Genomic DNA, 19,796 nt, shown 5'->3' with positions numbered 1-19,796 from the left:
ATTGATTTATTATTTAAATACTATAATTTAAAAATTTATTAATATCTTTTTTATTAGTGTTTTTTAATTTTGTAATTTTTTTTTCCAAAAACAATCAATTACTTTTATTCACCAATAAAAGAAAAGAAAGACATTGTCCAAAGTGGAACGATAAGAGCAAAAAGAAGGGGGTTCTCCCAAAGGCTTCACACGCAGGTGAGTAAAGCAATATTGAATTTCAAAATTGAAAAGGGAAAATAAGGGGAAAAGACTGAGCTATTCTTGAGGGCGCAGGGGACGGGCAAGAAGTTCTCGGTGAGCCCTAGTGACGTTAGCAGCAATCTCCTCCGGAGGGATAGCACCAACACTTTGCTCAAACACTCTTCGATTTCGGTCTTTCCATATATGCCACAGTAAAATTGCTGCAAGAAGGACCTTACTACTTCCATTTGATTGCTTATCCAAGAGGCTCGTCGTTGAGCTCCACCAGTCAAAGAAGGTGGTAGAGCTAGAGAAAGGTACACATGTTTTCATTTCTGCCTTCCTCCATGTTAATTTTGCATTTTGACATAGAAATAGGCAGTAAGTTATTGTTTCATTCTCTTCTTGACACAGTGGACATGTTGGTGGCGTATTGGAGAATCTTTGATGGATGAGTTGCATGACTGGGATTCTTCCGTGGAGACATTTCTAAAGAAAAATTGTAATCTTCTGGGGTGTGAGCAATTTTCATAGTTGGGACCGAATTCCTCTTTGTTGCATATATGCTGGACATAGATCAATTGGTTCATGATAGAACAGGAGGTAAGAAATTCGGTATCCGGATGCAACGTCATAGCATTTGGAGTTATTAAGTAGCCACTAAACATTGTCTAGTCCTTCGCCCAGAGTTATTGTTAAAATTTGTTGTGCTAACTCAGGAGAAAACACCTCTGAGATAAGCTGTTGGTTCCATTGCTTATTTTCAGAGAAAAGGTCTTTGACTAACATCATTCGGTTTAATGCTTGGCTGGATTTGTTGTTGCAGGAAACTCTATATGGGAAAGTTGAAGGAAGCCAGGGGTCTCTGAAGATCCGAATGGACTTGTCGTCCCTCACTTTCCAGATTGTGCCTTTTTCTGTCATACTTCGTCCTTGGAGAAGACTCTACCATCCCGAGGAAGGTAATACTCCTTTATCTGCACTTAGTAGATCCCCATACCTTTAATATCTGTCCTTTAGGATTTTAGCTAGGAGAGAATTAGGTTGGGTTATGAGTCTCCAGCATTGCTTGCCCAGCAAATCTAGATTATGTGCTCGCGGGTCTTTCACACCCAGTCCTCCCTCGCTTTTTGGCCTTGTCATCTTATCTCGGCTAATCTAGACCATACGTCTTTCCTCTCCGCGTTGTTCCCACCAAAATTGAGTCAAAATACTATGAATATCCTTCAGTAAAGTATATGGGAGTCTAAAACAAGATAAGGTATAGATAGGTACTGCTTCCCCTACTGCCCGGATCAAAATCTGATGGCCTCCATTTGACAATAAACTCTTTTTCCAGCCTTGCATCTTCTTGAATACCCAGTCTTTAATGGAATTGAAGGTGGTTTTTTTTTATCTATTGATTATTGAAGGGAGCCCCAAGTACTTGTCTTGTGCTCCAATATGAATAATGTTCATCCTTGTTCCCAGTATTTCCCGAGTAGCATCAGGAGTGTTGTTACTAAAGAAAATTACTGACTTAGATAGATTAATCTTTTGTTCGCTAAAACTTTTATATGCCTCCAAAAGCTTTAGGATTCTATCACAACTTTCCTCAGAGGCCTTGCAAAATAAAATAGAGTCATCAGCAAATAACAAGTGATTAACTGTAGGGCACCTTCATGTTACCTGGATACCGTGAATTAAACCGTTTTGCTCTGCCTTGTGTAGCAGGAAGGATAAACCTTCCGCACAAAAAATAAAAAGATATGGTGATAGAAGATCTCCTTGTCGGATCCCTCTATTTAGTTTGAAAAAACCAAAAGGTTTGCCTTCCACAACAACAGAATAAGAAACTGTGGTAACTAACTTACGGATCCAGCTAATCCATCGTGTGCTAAATCCCATTTTTTCCATTATGTACCAGAGAAATTTCCATTTGACCCTATCATACGCTTTACTCATATCAAGCTTAATATCCATTTCATGCTCCAGCCCCCGTTTCTTTGTTTAAGATAGTGCATGCACTCATGGGCAATTAAAATATTATCAGAGATAAGCCGTCCCTTCAAAAAAATGCTCTGATTAGGACCTATTAACTTATTCATACAGCTTTGTAATCTATGCACCAAAATTTTAGAGATAATCTTGTACACTGTCGTAGATAAGCTGATAGGCCTAACCTGGGACATGTTGCTGGCGTCAGGAACTTTCGAAATTAGGCAAATATTTGTGTGATTAACACTTTTCAATACCCTCCCGCCTCCAAAGAAACTTTTAACGGCTCGTGTTACATCCTCCTTTGCAATGTCCCAATATAACTAAAAGAATTTTGCTGTCATTCCGTCGTCTCCTGGGGCGCTTTGAGGATGAACGCTGAAGGCAGCCCTCTTAATTTCCTGGTCTGACACTGATTTTTGTAACCTACGGTTCATGAAAGTTGTAACCTTAGGCTCAAAATTAGCAAGAAAAGGCTCTGGATCCTCCTGATTGGTAGATGAAAAAATGCTTGTAAAATATTCCTCAGCCACTATTGCAATGTCAGCTTGAGAGGATACCACTTCCTCGTTTCCTCCTACTAGTCGCCAGATTTTGTTCCCCATTGTACGCACTTTAAACTTTCTGTGAAAGAATACTGTCCCCTTCTCTAAGCCACTTGAGCCGGGACTTCTCCTTCTAATACATTTCTTCATTTAGGTATGCCTTTTCAAGCTTCGATTCAATCTCGTGGATCTCGGTTCCGCTGCATATCCCTGCTGTCCTTATTTCCTTCAGTCGGGCCTTAAGTGTCTCAATCTCCTTCTTTGAATTTGACCAATTACTTTGTTGCCATTGCACAAGCTTGTGGTGACACAATTTTAATTTATGAGCGACGATATACATCGGAGAACCTTCAATTGAAGAGGCCCAGGCTTCCTAAACAATAGTCCTTATCTCCTCCGTACTACACCATCTCTCTTGGAACTTGAATCTTTTTTTTTTTATTTTTCCATTCGAGGGTTAGTGTCCATCAGTAAAGGGGCATGATCTGAACCGTTTTCAAAAAGTTTGAGGATGGTTGGATGATAGTAAAATTGTAATAGCTTTCCGTTTACTAGTACTCTGTCCAAACGTTCCTGGATCAATTCATTCCCTGCCCTCCTATTGCTCCAAGTGTATTGTCTTCTGATCATACCTAGATCCACCAGATCATTGTCACTAATGAAGAGATTGAAGGCTGTCATAGATGATAAAGACGTGTCACTACCCCCCGCTTTTTCCTCTGGTGTAGTAATTGAATTAAAATCACCCAAGAGAGCTATTCCTCCCGAATTCTGCCCTACTATCGCCGAGATCTCTTGAAATTGGGTTGTTCTTTCTTGTTCACTGCAGCTAAGATGAACTCCAATTATACTCCATTCCTCATTGTTTGCCACATCCTTCACTATAGCTTGTATATAGAAACTGGAACTGCTGGTAACTTTAATATCGCACCCTTCTTTCCACGCCATGGCCAGGCCTCCGGCAATACCATTTGGGTTAACAATATGCCAATTACTAAAACCACCCGACCTCAACTTCACTTCCACCTTTCGAGTTTGGTTTTTGGTTTCACAAATAAAACCAACTCGGGGGAGTGGGATTGAGATATCCCTTTGAGGTTATGGATTATTAGGGGTCTCCCCAAACCCCGACAATTCCATGTAAGAATCCTCATGGTATTTGGGGATGGCTGGCACCCTCCGCATTCTCCTTATCTGCATTCCTTTCCTCCAAACATACCTTTTTCTGTTTTGTTTCATTCTCCATATCTGCTGCCCTCCTTTTGTTGCCACTTACATGCTGGTAGTTTTCCCCTCTTTGTCTAGCAATCTGTTTGATCTTCGTCTTTCTTAAGTCCTCTTTATTCGTAGCATTCTTCTTCAGCTGAACTTCCATAGGGTATGCCGTTGGATTAGCATCACCCAACAGGATCAGAGTTCCATTTTCTTCCATAGGCTGACCCTCTTTTTCTGGGATCTGATTCAGTACTACTTTATTCCTCTTGTCCAGAGAGTCCGGTACCCTTTTCCTGTGCCTCTATTATCCTTCATGCTCATACCAGCAAAGCCTTTTATTAGCCATGTACGGGGTGATTTCTTCTTTGGCTGTGCAGGTCTTAAATTAGAAGTTTTATCCCCAGACATGTCATTTCCACCCTCTGTATCCACTCTTTTGCCGACTTGATCAGCTTTAACCCACTTTCTAATGCTGTCTTGTGTGATCTGATGCGCCGTCAAGTCTGTGATCAGCTTGCTACAATGTTTTGCATCATGCCCTAGGTACGCACAATAGGTGCAGACTTTACCGAAGCGCTCATATCGAACACCAACCTCCATTACCCTTTGTTTCGGTCCAACGAGCTGCAGGCTATCTCTAGCCTTATTTTCTCCATCAAGTTGGATTTTTGCCTTCATAATTCTAGATTCTTAGCCTCTAACACTAAGGAATCCTACTTCAATAACCTCTCCAAACTTCTCACCCAATTTTCTCCCTACCTCCAATGTTTTGTATTCCTCTGGAAGACCCCAAAATTGAGACCTCCTCCGGAAGACCCCAAAATTGAGACCATACTGAAAAGTACCAGAGTCTTTTCTCCACTACTTTCTCATCCGCATTCCATCTCTGGACGTGCAGTACATAATCTTTAAAGAACCACGGCCCTCCTCTTTCAATTCTTTTCGCATCTTGTTCTGAATCAAAAAAGAATTGAAATCTATTATTTCCTTTCTCCACCGTACGAAATCCCATTGGTCTCCCCCAAATCACCTTGAGAGTGTTGTCTATTATTCCTTGGGAAAATGGTTTATCTGCAAACAATATCCCAAGAAGACTTTTAGAACATGCCTCAGTTCCCTTAACAATTTTCTTAGCCCCTAAATGTACCAAATTCTCCGTTTCCTCCTCGTTATCTGAGCTGAATTGTTTATTGCCTCTTTCCCCTGTCTCCATCATGATCAGAGTATATGTTCCAGTTCGAGTCAACGATCAGAGATTGTGTGACTTTGAAACTGAATGGAAATAAGCAAGAGAAGAAACCCTAGAAAGGGTACTTGGAAAAAACTCTAGCAGAGTACTTGTTAAAACCCTAAAGGTTCACTCTTAATTTTGTAAATTTTAACTCTTTAAATAATAGCACAATTAAATAAAGTATTTAGTTAATTACGTAAAAGTTATTTAAAATTTAAAATGGTTATATTTGAATTATGGTTAGAATTTAAATATTTAGTTAGAATTGAAATGTTAAATTTATACTGGAATTTAAATTTTAAAAACTTAAATACTAAAGAAGTAAAGATGCAATCATATAACAATTTAAAATTTACAAACAAAATATTTTATTTAATCTGTATTTATTAATTAAAGAATTTGAATTTAAAAAATTAAAAAATACTAATAATAAAAAGATATTAATAAATTTTTAAATTAGTATTGAAATAATAAATAAGATTGAAAATTTAAATTATAAAAATTAAATTTCATTAAATATTTATTATTATTCTTATTATAGTGTTAAAAAAATGGTGAACACTCACGTGATTCAACTTCATGTGAAGTTGATAGCTAAGAGCCGTTAAATGATTTGACTAAATTTTTATCTAACGGCTTTCAGTTATCAACTTCACGTGAAGTTGACTGCACCTGAGTTTCCACCTAAAAAATTATTGGATCAAGCCCAATCTAATTTAACATACGACAACTCATTATATTATGTGTTGTCCTAGTTTCTTCTTCCTTCTCCTTCTTCCTCCTCTAGCATCATTTATTCTTCATTTCTTCTTTAAAATGCATCTTCTTCCTCTTTAAATTAAGATTCATGTTATACATATTTATCATAAAAAGAAAAAATTAATCTCATTTATTCTATTATTCTTTTTTATTTTCTTTTTTTTTTACTATACTCTTTTTTCATACTATTGCTCTCTGTTTATTATGCTCTCTTACTTCATCCATTTTGCAGGTGATGAAGCATAAATGGCATCCTCCATTTCGCGAACAACAAAGCGAAAATGGAATCCTCTTATTTTGTGGACGACGCATCAGAAATAGCTCTGACACGTATGAATCCATTTTGCGGGCACTACGTTTAAAATGATAGTAAAATTCATTTCACAAATGCTTCACGTGAATTAGCTATACATACTTTGGCAATATTTTTTCGCCGTGCATATTTATGGAATTAAAATATTTTTAATATTTATATAAATAAAAAAACCAAAATAAACCTATAAAATCGTTAAATTAATAATGAATAAAAATTTAAATAAATACACATCCAATTCTTAATGTATGGTAGGACATGAAAAAGAAAATGGCAATGAGACAAGTGATCTCAATCCGGCAAATATCATGATTTTAAGGGAAAAATTGGAGTAAATTATTCTTTTTACTCATAAAAATTTAGAATATTGTTAAATTTATCTACAAAATAATAAAATCAATTTTATATTTATAAAAAAATGAATTTTTACGCACAAAATTATTTAAATTTTAAAAGATTATTTAAAAATTTTAAATTATTTTTTAATATATTCTAATTATAATTTTTAATTTTATTTCACACTACCATTTTTTCAATCTCAAATTTTACCACCACCGCTCAACTATCACTCTTATTTCCAATTACTACCATCACTTTCATCGTTATCATCACCAACACTGCAACACCACTATCATCACCTCTTTCTTTTTTTATCACCACCGCCTTTACCAACTCTTGAATGACACGGTTCACTTCAATCTCGCATATATCTCCAACTAGCTCGAAACGATGATCAATAAAAACCCATAAAAAAGTACATTCAGATTGTTACCATAGATGGACATGATTTTTTATCTTGTTAAAATTGTGTTCATTAATATATTTTTCTCGACATGCCACCTCTTCCTCTTCCTCCATTGTTGTAACAACACTCCGTTGACTCCTCCTCCTCCATTTTTTTTCTGCCCCAAACTGAATCCTTCACCATTACAACTTCCATGGATAAGACCTTCGAGTACAGCTCCTTTTCTGACTACGACCTCAAGTCCATTGCGGGCAAGGCAATATACATTGTCGCTGCTGCCACCACCAATTTTCTATCTCCTTCCTCCAAGCGCGTGAAACCCTCAACTGCCTAGTCGTCCTCGACTCAGCCATTCGTCTTGGTTGACTCGCAATGGGATCCAATTCGTTCACACACTCATGGCGTGCGCGGAGGTAGTCCACTAGAACAACCTACCTCTTGTGAAGGCACTCATAAAGTAGATCGAGTTCTTGGCGGTATCTCAGGTTGGAGTAGCCATGCGCAAAGTAGTCACCTATTTTGCCGAAGTCCTCACTTTCCAGATCTATGGTCTAAACCCGGAAAACCTGATCCATCACTCGTAAAGGATTATTCGCGAACAACTTGTCTAATCTTGACGTCTGATGCTGGAGCTAAGACCAACTGAGACCGAGGCGGTGACAGTTCTCCATCCCGAAGATGAGGTAGAGGATGGGCTCGTTGGAGATGATTTGAGGGGGATAAGATAATGTGATGATGGTAGTGGTAAAGAGAAGGAGACAGTAATGGTGGTGGTGGTAATGGTGACGGTGGCAGTGATAATGGTAGTCGGGGATGAGAGTGGTAGTTGGGTGGTGGTGGAATTTGAAATTGGAGGGGCAGTGGTGTAGAATAAAATTAGAAGTTAGAATTATGTTATATTAAAGGAAGTTTGATAATTTTAAATAATTTTTTAGGATTTGTATAATTTTGTATGTAAAAAATCATCTTTCATGAGCATAAAGTTAATTTTATTTTTTTGTGGATAAATTTATCAGCGTTCTAAATTTTTTGTGGATAGAAATATTAATTTTTTTTATCAATAATGATTAGAATTTAATTTTGATGCGCTGCCAGTAAAGTAGTTTTATATGTGCATCCAATTATGCGATGTCACATCCATAGTTGTAAAAATCAGATCGGATCGGTCGGTTTGACAAAAAAACCGATAAACCGGACCCTGCACCGGTCCGGTCCGAGGTTAGGACCATTCAAGGTAGAGAACCGGAACAAACCGGCCAAATTCGGTAAAAACCAGACCAAACCGAACCGGTTGGTCCCAACTGAAGGCGAAGCTAAAGCTCCAGCGTGCCAAGTGTCAAAGCTGTGTGGTTTTTGGAAAATTTTCCAAAATAGCTCACACAATTTTGATGCGCTGTCAGTAAAGTAGTTTTATATGTGCATCCAATTATGCGATGTCACATCCATAGTTGTAAAAACCGGTAAATCGGACCCTGCACCGGTCCGGTCCGAGGTTAGGACCGTTCAAGGCAGAAAATCAGAACGAACCGATCAAATTCGGTGAAAACCAGACCGAACCGAACCGGTTGGTCCCAACTGAAGGCGAAGCTAAAGCTTAGCTCACACAGGGTTCGAACTGCTCACTCCAGGGTTGCAAGAAGGACAATCTGACCACCAAGCTACATTGCTTTTGATTAATACATATCCAAATTATAATACATATAGTATTTAATTATAGCGGGTTAACCAGTTCGACCAGTGACCCACCGGTTGAACCAGTAACCCAGTGACCTAGTAACTTCACCGGTTCGATCACCGGTTCGGTTCTGACAACTATGGTCACATCAATAAAAATAACTACTTTTACATTAATCACGTGAGTAGTCATTCAAAATAACGAACATGATTACACGACTGTGTAAAACACTTTACATTATTAATAATGTATCAAAATTAAACTCTAATTATTAATCAATATTTATCTTTTTTTTTATCAAATTCTTAACTTTTTTTCTCATCTACTATTATATTGATTTATCATATTTTTTTAAAAATAAATACTTTTAAAATTAAAAAATCAAATACAAAATAATTTTTACTGAATCTATTTTTTTAAAATAGAACTTAATTAAACTGTTCAGTCAAACTGTCTCTAAATTGAGAGAGTACATGAGAGTACGTGAAATGGAGAGTGAGGAGAGCGGGGGAGAGTCTTCGAGGGTGGCACATAGCGAGGCAGCCGGCCATGTCGGCGGAAGCAATAAGGGGGAGAGCGGAGGGGGCATGCATGGATTAAAGGAGATGGTAACAAGACTCAAAGTCAGCGGATATCGTTCAGAGATAAAGTTGTTGGTGCCTCAGCAAGGAGAGCTTTAGAGGTTGCTGATTCTCTTGATGGGGATAAGATGGCTACCGTAGTTGGTAAGCAAGGTGATTCGGAGATACCAACTGTGACGTTCACTGAGGAAGCAAGAGAGATATTGGCAGAGCCCTACAAAGATGCCATCATGATCAAAGTTCTTGAAAAAAATTTTTGCTATACAGCGATCACGCATAGGCTTAAAGGCGTCTGGAGAACCAAAGGAGGATATGAGGTACTAAATGTCGATTTTGGCTATTTCTTAGTCAAATTTGATCTCTTGGAGGATAGAGAGAAAGTTCTCCTTGGAGGACCGTGGATGATTACTGGAAGCTATGTTGCGGTTAAACCTTGGAGTTCTTCATTCAGACCTTGTGAAAACACTTTTGGGTCTACCATGGTTTGGATAAGAATCACAGGTTTAAACATTAACTATTATCAAGAGAGAGCCATGAAAATGATTGTGTCAGCTGTTGGCAAACCGATCCACATCGACTTAGCCACCAAGTCTGCAGAGAGGGGAAAGTATGCAAGAGCATGTGTGCAAATTAACTTGGGACTTCCAGTTATAAAAAAAATTCAAGTTGTGGTCATATGTATGACATAGAATATGAGCACTTGAATTTAATTTGTGAAAAATGTAGCTGCTTTGGGCATGTCACAAGAGAACGTGTGAAAGAGAACAACAATAGCATTGGGAAGGAAAGCACGGTGAAGAAGAAAAATTTGCCGTCACTTTTTCCTGTAGATAACAACGAGAAAACGGTGGAAGGTAGTCAAATCCCAGTAAAAAATCAAAATTTATCTTTTGAATTTGGAATTAATGCCAAATCAATTCCAATTATGGAGAAGCATGGTGCAGCAGATCTTGTGCATGATAATTTGCAAGACTCATGTATGGAAAGGGATACTCGTGCAAAAGAGGGTGAATGGATTACAGTTAGTAGAAAAGGCAAGGAAAAAGTGGGTAAAGGCCACAATGTGGTGCCAAAAAAGCCAATGTAGCAATATGCTCTAATTTGGTGAGTAAGAAATTTTCTTTTGGGTTTAATAACATGCATGCTGGATCCTCATCAAATGCAAAGGTGGGGCCTAAGGAAAAGAAAGATCCTCCATCCACGCTTGACTCTTTGGGAACAACTCAGGTGGCTTTCAAGAATCAGAGTACTCCCTTTTTTAAAGCAGGGCACAAAAGACAGCGTCCTATTTCGCTTCAAAACTCACCTACTAAAGCATTGTCAATGGATTCTCGAGTACAAAAAGAGCTTGATAAAGTTAGTGCAACAACAAACTTGGAGACCCAACCTCAACAGAAGAATGATGGTTCTGCGGTGCAAGTCCACAAAGAGACACTTGGAGACAGGGGTCCATCAACGTGAGGTAGAATGATTAAACATTCTAATTATTTAATTTATTTTTTATGGATTGTGACCATTTAAATATTATTAGTTGGAATGTTAGGGGGCGTCAAATAAGATGTCTCGGGTGCACTGTAAGGAGTTGGTACGAAAATTTCAACCAACTTTTTTTATTTTGGTGGAAACTCATATTGGGTTTGAAACTATGAAAGAATTTTGGGAGAGATTAGGCTATTATCCTGTAGGGATTGTAGATGCTGTTGGACACAAGGGAGGAATTTGGTTCCTCTCTGCTAATTTAAATTTTTCTTGTAAAATTCTTTGGGCTATGAATCAATGTGTAAATTTGAAAATTGATGGTGGTGGGTGAAGATGGATCTGCAGTGCGGTTTATGGCAGCCCTCAAGCCACTAATAGAGTAGAATTATGGAGTTATCTGCTTGATATTGGTTTGTGCATTCAGGACCCGTGGGTGGTGATTGGGGATTTTAATGATATTTTGAGTGTTCATGAGGTGAAGGGGGGTAATTTCTATTCAAATTGCAGTAGTATCTTTGCAAGTACTCTAGATTCTTGTGGTCTTTTTGATCTAACAACCTCTGGAAGATGGTTTACTTGGTTCCGTAAAATTCAAGGAAACAAAGAAATTGCAAAGAGATTGGATAGAGCTTGCTGTACTACAGAATGTCGCCTTCTTTTTCCAGAAGCTTTTGTTGAAGTTCTCAGTCGTTTCCACTCTGATCATTGTCCCCTACTTATCCGATGTCAAGGAGTTCCTATCAAGAAAAGAAACCGGCCTTTTAGATTCCAAGCGGCATGGGCAACGCATCCTGATTACAAGGCCATTGTTTAGAAATCTTGGGATAGTACAGACTTTGGCATCCATAGAAAGTTGCTGGGGTCCAAGAAGCTTTGTTGGAATTCAACTCTACGGTCTTCGGCAATATTTTTATTAAAAAGAGGGAATTGGAGGGTTATTTGAATCGTATTCAATGGAAAATGGAAGCTGACGATGATCCGATTCTAGTTCAAAGCTCCTGGGCCGGATGGTTTTCAAGTTTTTTTCTTCAAGGAATATTGGGATGTGGTGGGTCATGAGGTGTGGCGTACTGTTCAGAAAGCATTCTTAGGGGAGACTTTAAGCCATTCTTTGTTGGAAACTTTGATTGTTCTTATCCCTAAGTGCGACCCTCCAACTAGATTGAAGGATTTTCGGCCAATAAGCCTTTGTAATAAAATTTATAAGCTAGTGACTAAAGTGCTGGTTAATAGATTACGACTATTTTTGGATGAGATTGTTAGCCCAACTCAGGGAGGGTTTATTCATGGTAGAGGAGCACCTGATAATATTATTGTCGCCCAAGAAGTTCTTCACTTTCTTAAGCGGACAAAGTCTAGAAAAGGAGCTATGGCTTTTAAGATAGATTTAGAAAAGGCTTATGATAGAATTGATTGGAATTTTCTTGAGCACACTCTTGAGTCTTTTGGCTTTCCTTCTCTAATTATTCGGCTTGTAATGAATTGTGTTCAGGCCTTAAATCTTTCCATCCTTTGGAATGGGAATAGATTGGACAGCTTCCAACCTCGCAGAGGGCTCAGGCAAGGAGATCCAATTTCTCCGTATTTATTTGTTTTGTGCATGGAGAGATTGGCGTGCTTCATTTTCAAACAAGTTGACGAGGGTATTTGGGATGGTGTGGCTGTTTCTAGAGGGGGACCTAGAGTTTCTCACTTGATGTTTGCAGATGACCTCCTCCTTTTTTGTAAAGCGAAGAAAAGTCAAGTTCAGAATGTTGTGCACACCTTGGAGTTGTTCTGTAAAGCTTCAGGTATGAAGGTTAACATTGAAAAATCTAAAGCTATTTGTTCTAGAAATATCTCTAATAGAAGGAAGGAAATGTTGTCTGGTGTTTCTCATATTCCTTTTACTAGTGACCTAAGCAAATACTTGGGGGTGAACCTTAATCATCCTCGAGCTGCTAGATCTATTTTTTCGGACTCTTTAGAGAAGATCAAGAATAGGCTGGCTAGTTGGAAAGGTCGGCTCCTTAACAGAGCAGGCATGCTTTGCTTAATTAAATATGTTGCTTCTTCTCTTCCTATTTATCAGATGCAAGTGACTCTTTTTCCTACTTCGGTTTGTCAAAAGATTGATTCTGTGCTTAGACAATTCTTGTGGAAGGGAAAGGTGGGGGAGCGTTGCTTAAATTTGGTCAAGTGGAGCAAAGTTGTCACTCCAAGAAAATATGGAGGCTTGGGAATTAGAGATACTCAATGCGTAAATTTTGCTTTACTCGAAAAGCTTGTTTGGCAATTATTGCATAATAAAGATAAGCTTTGGGTAAGAATTATGTTGGCAAAATATTTATCTGGGAGTTCTTGCTTTTCACCCAAATTTTCTAATAATGTTTCAAGCACTTGGCGAGCGATTTATAAGACAATAGAAAAGCTTCATGATGGTTTTGATTGGTGTACAGGCAGGATGTCTCAATTCAAAAACATATTATTCCTTCTTCTTTGAAATATAACTGGAACCACCTCCAATGAATGTCTGTAGAGTGAACTGCGATGCAAGCGTTTTTGAAAATGAGCAATTAGCTGGCTTTGGATGTATTATTAGAGACAGCATGGGAATTTGGATAAAAGGTTGTTCTGCCAGTATACCTCTTTCTAGTGTTCTCTGTTGTGAGTTTCATGCTATTTGGAGAGGGCTTGTTATGGCTTGGGATTGCGAGTGCAAAGAGGTCATATGTGAAACTGATAATCTTGATGCGTTTCTTCTTGTTTCGCGAGGCACAACTAGCATGATTAGGAATTACTCTGATCTGCTTGACAAAATCAAAGAGATGCTCCAGCGCAATTGGACAGCTACTTTAGTGCTCATCCAGCGAACAGCAAACGGAGCGGTTGATTTAATGGCTAAGACTGCTGTTTTAAACAAGCAGGTGTATCTAAAGTGGTTACTGCCTCCTAATAATTTAGACATTATTATTAGAGAAGAGTACTACTCTTTTTCTTAGATTTTTTTTCTTTGTGTTATGTTCGGTCACCAAAAAAAAAAAAAAAGCTGTCTCTAAATTTGTTATCAATTGAAGAGCAAGGTAATAAAAGGGAAATTTTTAAGTTGATTGAAAAGTTAGTGCAAAATCGTAATTAGCAAAAGTGCAAAACTGTAAAACCGAATATAAACATGGATTTTGGAGTGGGGCCAGCAAACAAAGTTTCTGGCTCAATCTTCTTCTCCGTGGCTCTCCGGCACCCTCAAACTCCAACAGCGGAATCGCGACCGAAGGGGAAGCTTAAATCCCAAACTCGTCCAATTCCGCGAGTTAACTCGCGATTCTCACTGCTTTCTGGTTGATGACAAGAACAATCACGTGATACTTCACTTTACAAATTGCAATATCCTCTGCAATTCGATTCCAAGGTTCCAGAAATAAAGAAAAAACACATCGTTATTATGGCTTCTTACACCAAACCCGACGACGATCAGGTTCATAATCTTCTCTTAAAAGTTCTTTGTTTTCTTCACTCATTTTCAGCTTTTTTCACTTTACCTACTCCCAATTTTGCATATCTTCCATGCCTCAACACCGGCCACTTGAAATGTGGGCTTTCAATTAGTTTTATTAGTTTTTAACTCACTCACACACCATTTCGAGACAACAGTTACACAATCTGAGGTGTGAAGCTTCACATAGGTACTGGTGCTAACTTGAATAGGTCTTGTTCTGCATAGTTATTAATTGCTTTGTTGTTTCTGTTATTTTGTGTCAAAGTGTGATACTTTACTGATTAATTCTCATTTTTGGGATGTTTCAACTATTGTTCTTAATATTTTCCTTTCATTATTTTTTTCTTTTTCAAAATGTTAGTTTGTCTCTTAATACTTCATTTTAATTTGACAGGTTTTGGTAGAGCAAAAGTCGTCTACAAGGGTTATCATACTGAACAGGACAAGACAATTGAATGCCCTCTCTTTTTATATGGTACAGTAATCCACTATGATGTTGCACAATGCATTATCATCTGAAATTAAACACTTATTTATAGGGCAATTAACTTGCTGAATGCTTTTTCTGATAAATTGTTTTCGCTTGAATGTTACTAGAAACACTTGAACCTTTGAGCTGAGCTTTCTTTTTAAAATTATCTTCTTTGATTGTTAAATTTTTGTATAGACTTGTAAGTCATAATGTTTTCTAATTGTTTCCTTGCATTTTCTGTTATCTTCATGAGGTTGGCTTGTCATGAAATACAAGTATACTTCCCAAGAAAACATATTAGGAAACTGAAAATCGTTTCTGACTTGTGACTTCTTCCATAAACATCTATCTGAATTCTTTGGAAAAACTTTTGTTTGTATATTTGAAAGTTATGTAGTTCTGCTTACATTTCATTGTTCTTATTTTTGTCTGTTTATTTTTCTGTCTTCTTCGTGCAGGTATCTCGGCTACTGGAAATTTTTTTAGAAGATGAGGGAAATCCTGATATTAAGTTGGTTATCATGAAGGTAATTTGAATTTCTTTTCTAATGAGCTCATTTAAAAATACAAATATGAATGGAATAATGATGAATACACTACTGAATCTGTTCATAAGAGAAGCTACTTATACTTTTCAAATAATATATGTAAATGTGTGTTCCAAATTTACAATTAGAGAGAAGAGTCATGGATGAAAATATAGTCATAGTTGAATATGTATCATGATCTTCTCATTGTCTAAGAATTTGGCATGTCTTGTGGATACTTGCATCAGGGAAATGGCAGAGCATTCTGTGCTGGTGGTGATGTTTCAGCTGTTGTTCGTGATGTGAAAGGAGGTATGTTCTCTTCTTATTTTCTAATTGTTACTGATAAAGGAGGAATTTTATTAGAGAAAGTATGATATAGGAAGCTGATTAGATATGAAAACTATTCACTGTATTGAATCATTGAATATTTGCATTTGTTCAATAGAGAGAGAGTATTCAATCAATTTGTTTTGCATGTGTTTAAAATATAGGGTCCAATTTCATTGCAAAACTAATAGTATTCATATTGCAATTATGAAATAGGTGACTGGAGGTTGGGTGCAAAATTTTTTGAGAATGAATTTAAACTGAATTACTTGATGGCAACATATAGTAAGCCACAGGTAAGTTTTTCTTATTTAGCAACATTTTACTTTCATTAATCTAACATACGTACCATTAAATTACATTTTTTGTTTTGGGAAAAAAAACTTTTGAAGGTTTCAATTCTTAATGGAATTGTCATGGGAGGTGGTGCTGGTGCTTCTATACATGGTAGATTTCGTGTAGCTACCGAGAAAACAGTAAGTTTCAAATAAGCTATTAAATACTGAATATGTGGTTTCAAATTCTAGTTGAGCTGTTAATTTGATTGGTATGATGAATCTTATCCTATCTTTCCAGGGTATGTTAAATGACAAGTATGTTATGATAAACTAAAAACTTTGGAATATTTTATATTTTGAATGTGATCAACCATCTTTTCCAAAAATTTAAGCTATGAGGTAGTTTATGACTAATTTGTATCCCAAAATTCCCCTTCATGCAATAGTCCTCGAGTCTGAATGGTGGACAATGCACATATCCGTTCAGCCATATGTTGAATTTAAAATTCGTATAGGAAAATGAGAGGAAAAAGGGTTGAACTTTGGACTATGTTAGCAATCGTAATGTATACGGTGATGGGGATTTGGGTAATAAGGTTAACTATCCCTTGTAATCTTGCTACTGATAAATTGGGAAGGCTGTTGAATTTAAAATTCGTATAGGAAAATGAGAGGAAAAAGGGTTGAACTTTGGACTATGTTAGCAATCGTAATGTATACGGTGATGGGGATTTGGGTAATAAGGTTAACTATCCCTTGTAATCTTGCTACTGATAAATTGGGAAGGCCTATTAGTGCGGTGTATAATAGGAAAAGTAGGAAGGCTGGGAGGGTGAGAGGAGGGGCGTGTGACCCACGAGGGACTAATAACTAAATCTGCTGGCTGGCAGGTTAATGGGAAGAGGTGAGGATTTATTATTTCTATTAGGATGAGGGAAAATATGGGTGGGTGCCTGGGTGGTTGATGTGGGGGCATCCAAAAAGAGAGAATTTGGAATAGAATTAGGAGGGCTGGGTCTCTCCAGCATCTAGTGTTACCTCACTGTTCAATTTCAAAGCTCAAATTGGGACTCATCCATACCCCACTTGTATTCTGCAATATTCAGGTCAGGAAGGCATTCGAGGGTTTAATAAACTCCTCAAAACCTTATATTGCCTCTCATTTTATCACCCAAATCGAGTGATTTTTTAATGAGATTTTGATATCATTTATGTTGAAATGTCTGATATCATTGCTCAGTATCATTAGGAATATTTGTGGATATTTTAGTTTCATCATTTCTTTAGTATTTCCTCTTCTCTCTAATATGAATTTTTGTTTTAACTTCATGATGGACTTATATTGGTGGACTATTTGCAGGTTTTTGCAATGCCAGAAACAGAGTTGGGTCTATTTCCAGATGTAGGTTCCTCATATTTCTTGTCTAGACTGCCTGGATTTTTCGGTATGCATGTTACACCTTATATCCTCTATCAATTCAATTGGTTCTTACTATATTTTATTTATATTTACTTATTTTTAATCTTTTGATTGTTTGACACTTATGAATTCTGCTGCATACGTCGGTGACACTTTTTATCAGCCAATTAATATCAAATTTTTTTTATTGTCCAGTTAATGTCATCAATGCTTAGAGTTACCTTCTCTTTTGTGATAATGAGCATGAATCCATATTTATGGGTTTAACTGCCATCATCCTTTTTTTTTTTACTTTCTCTCTCTTATTTTCCACTTCTTATTTCCTTTTATGTTTTTGCATTATAAAGATCAAGAGGTGGTGGTAAACTCATAGATAAGGTTCATGTGTCATTACTCTTTCTTTTGTTGGTGGTATGGGGAGAGAGAGAGGAGGCTGGAATTGTTAATGCTTTCAGCATTCTTTATGACTAACAGAGAAATTGTAATAACATTGCATTTCCTTTTTTCCTTTCTATTGAAAACGATTTGCAGGAGAATATGTTGGTCTCATAGGTGCTAGGTTGGATGGCGCAGAAATGCTTACTTGTGGTCTTGCAACACATTTTGTCCCTTCATCAGTATGCTATTTTTCACTGTAATTTTGTGCTCATTCTGATGATCTGTGCATTTGTTAACTAGATATCTAACCTTAAGTTATAAGAATGTTAATCTGCTGAAAATTTAGTGTAGCTTTGAAATAAAATGGTTATACAAAATGGTTTCACACCCATGGGATGTTAACCTTAGGAAGTTAGAGTTGCTTGTCATTTGTTTCTTAGAGTCAGAACATTCTCTATTACCTAATAGTATATTTATATCAAGGTATGTAAAATTGGACTGGGAATAGTGACTTGGGAATAATATAAGCAATACTCATAAAAGAGGGGCTTTTTTCCCCCAGTATTCAGGACTCTTATTCATGGTATAATATTCTTGGGGATATAATTCCTATGTATAGTATTATGTACCTTCAAACAAATACTTGAGCAGTGTGTGTTTCTGCTAAGCAACATGGCTACAATACAACACCAAGGAAAACCTTCTTTATATACGGAGGATGAAGTGTTTAAATTAAGTTTCTATCAGCTATTGTAACCAATAAGAGAGAGTAATTTGCAAATCCTATTCTTGCTATTAAAGACACCTTTTAAATGCTTTTGATGCATAGGAGTTTGCTTATCAATCCATTGCTTTGTGTTCAATTTTAAATTTGATAAGCCATTTTATGGTTTTGTATAACTCATCCGTGGTAGAATCCTTGTTAAAAATTTGTTCCTAAAACTTATCCAAGCTAGCTACTGGAAGATTTATTTTAAACAAAGCAAATCTTACATTATTGTGATGTCATGTCTATAAATAGTTCTTTCTTTGCTGATTTAATACTATGGTTTCTGACTTTTCCTGATTTGTTGCTTTTTATAATCAATGAACAGAAATTGCCATTACTGGAAGAATCATTGTACAAGGTAGAAAGCAATGACGCAACTGCAGTGTCTGCAATAATTGATAAGTACTCAGAGCAACCTTCCCTGAAAGAGGACAGTGTTTACCACAGGTCTGTATGTAATATCCATTCGAGAATGAATTAATTTTATTTGAAATAGAAAGTGATAGAAATAGAAGAATGGAAATGTCACGGTTGATACCTATTCACCCAGTGATTTCAGTAAAATATATTCCTCAATATTTCACTCAAACCAAAAACCAAGTCAGGTATACATCCAATACCAATATGTAGTAATTACAAGATTGATAAGGAAGTTCAAGAAACTGTAGAGAAGATGTGAACTAACAGGAGATAGGATTGAAGTTGAAGAAGGGTATCTTCAGGAACAAAACTGATTTATACTACATTACTACTCTTGAGTCATGAGCAAGTTGTCTGCAAAATTAACAAAAGCGATGTATCAAGCTAGGAATGGGGAAGAGAAATAGAATTCCAGAGATGGAAGACTAACGAGAGGCATACTAATTTCTTGAAGCCACTATAGCCTTATTCTTCCGTTTTGGTCACCACAAAGTCTCTGAGCTTGGAGTTGGTTATTTTGGCTGTGACCCTTGCCCGTTTCTACTACTTGTGGATCCGCAGCCACATGTTCCTCAGTATTTTGCTGGTTGTTTCCCATATTGCCCTTTTGTATCATAAGAGGAAACAACCTTGAGAAAAGATAACCAAGAAAGGAAAATGATAAATACTGACACTATAGGAGAGTTTGCTGAACTCCTTAGAGAAAACATGAAATTGATTCTATTGCAAGAAATTGCGGTGAAGTGCATATGTGGGAATTCCTTTCAGTTGGAATATATAATTATATGTTAAAATGTTAAAGAGTATTTTTTATGATATATTTGGTATGTTTTATTTTATTTTTCATGACGTTTGTAATTTATTCTCTGCTTACAAGCAGCAGAGATTTGAACATTCAACATCTTACAACCTACCCTCCCAATATATAAGTGGGAATCTTTTCTATATATTAATCAAGGCAATGTGAAGGATTTAACCGTTGGATTGATAAACAAAAAATATTTCTAACTTTAATTTTGTTAATCCA

General features: G+C 36.8%; 1 protein-coding gene and 1 long non-coding RNA gene across 4 annotated transcripts in view; both read left to right on the top strand.

The window, feature by feature from the left end:
* The window catches only part of LOC110267167, a 14,961-nt gene extending 2,022 nt beyond the window's left edge, over positions 1-12,939 (top strand). The window contains exons 2-4 of the long non-coding RNA XR_002354525.1: positions 3,243-3,248; positions 7,708-7,709; positions 12,927-12,939. This is a non-coding gene — a long non-coding RNA (uncharacterized LOC110267167). The remainder of the gene's footprint in view (positions 1-3,242; positions 3,249-7,707; positions 7,710-12,926) is intronic.
* LOC107618198 (3-hydroxyisobutyryl-CoA hydrolase 1) overlaps positions 13,845-19,796 on the top strand; it is a 9,369-nt gene continuing 3,417 nt past the window's right edge. For 2 of the 3 annotated variants that reach the window (XM_016320186.2, XM_021110348.1), the window contains exons 1-9: positions 13,845-14,154; positions 14,570-14,650; positions 15,106-15,174; positions 15,423-15,486; positions 15,721-15,800; positions 15,897-15,980; positions 17,143-17,227; positions 17,734-17,819; positions 18,675-18,796. In XM_016320186.2, coding sequence (XP_016175672.1) covers positions 14,122-14,154; positions 14,570-14,650; positions 15,106-15,174; positions 15,423-15,486; positions 15,721-15,800; positions 15,897-15,980; positions 17,143-17,227; positions 17,734-17,819; positions 18,675-18,796 — 704 coding nt within the window. In that variant the 5' untranslated portion in view covers positions 13,845-14,121. Of the gene's footprint in view, positions 14,155-14,324; positions 14,363-14,569; positions 14,651-15,105; positions 15,175-15,422; positions 15,487-15,720; positions 15,801-15,896; positions 15,981-17,142; positions 17,228-17,733; positions 17,820-18,674; positions 18,797-19,796 lie in introns of those variants that run through there. The other variant, XM_021110349.1, reaches the window with a different exon arrangement.

This window comes from Arachis ipaensis, chromosome B09 (assembly GCF_000816755.2).
Source record: "Arachis ipaensis cultivar K30076 chromosome B09, Araip1.1, whole genome shotgun sequence".
NCBI classification, from domain to species: Eukaryota; Viridiplantae; Streptophyta; class Magnoliopsida; order Fabales; family Fabaceae; genus Arachis; species Arachis ipaensis.
The sequence above is the reverse complement of the archived record's forward strand: the minus strand, read 5'-3'. Positions and strand labels throughout refer to the sequence as shown.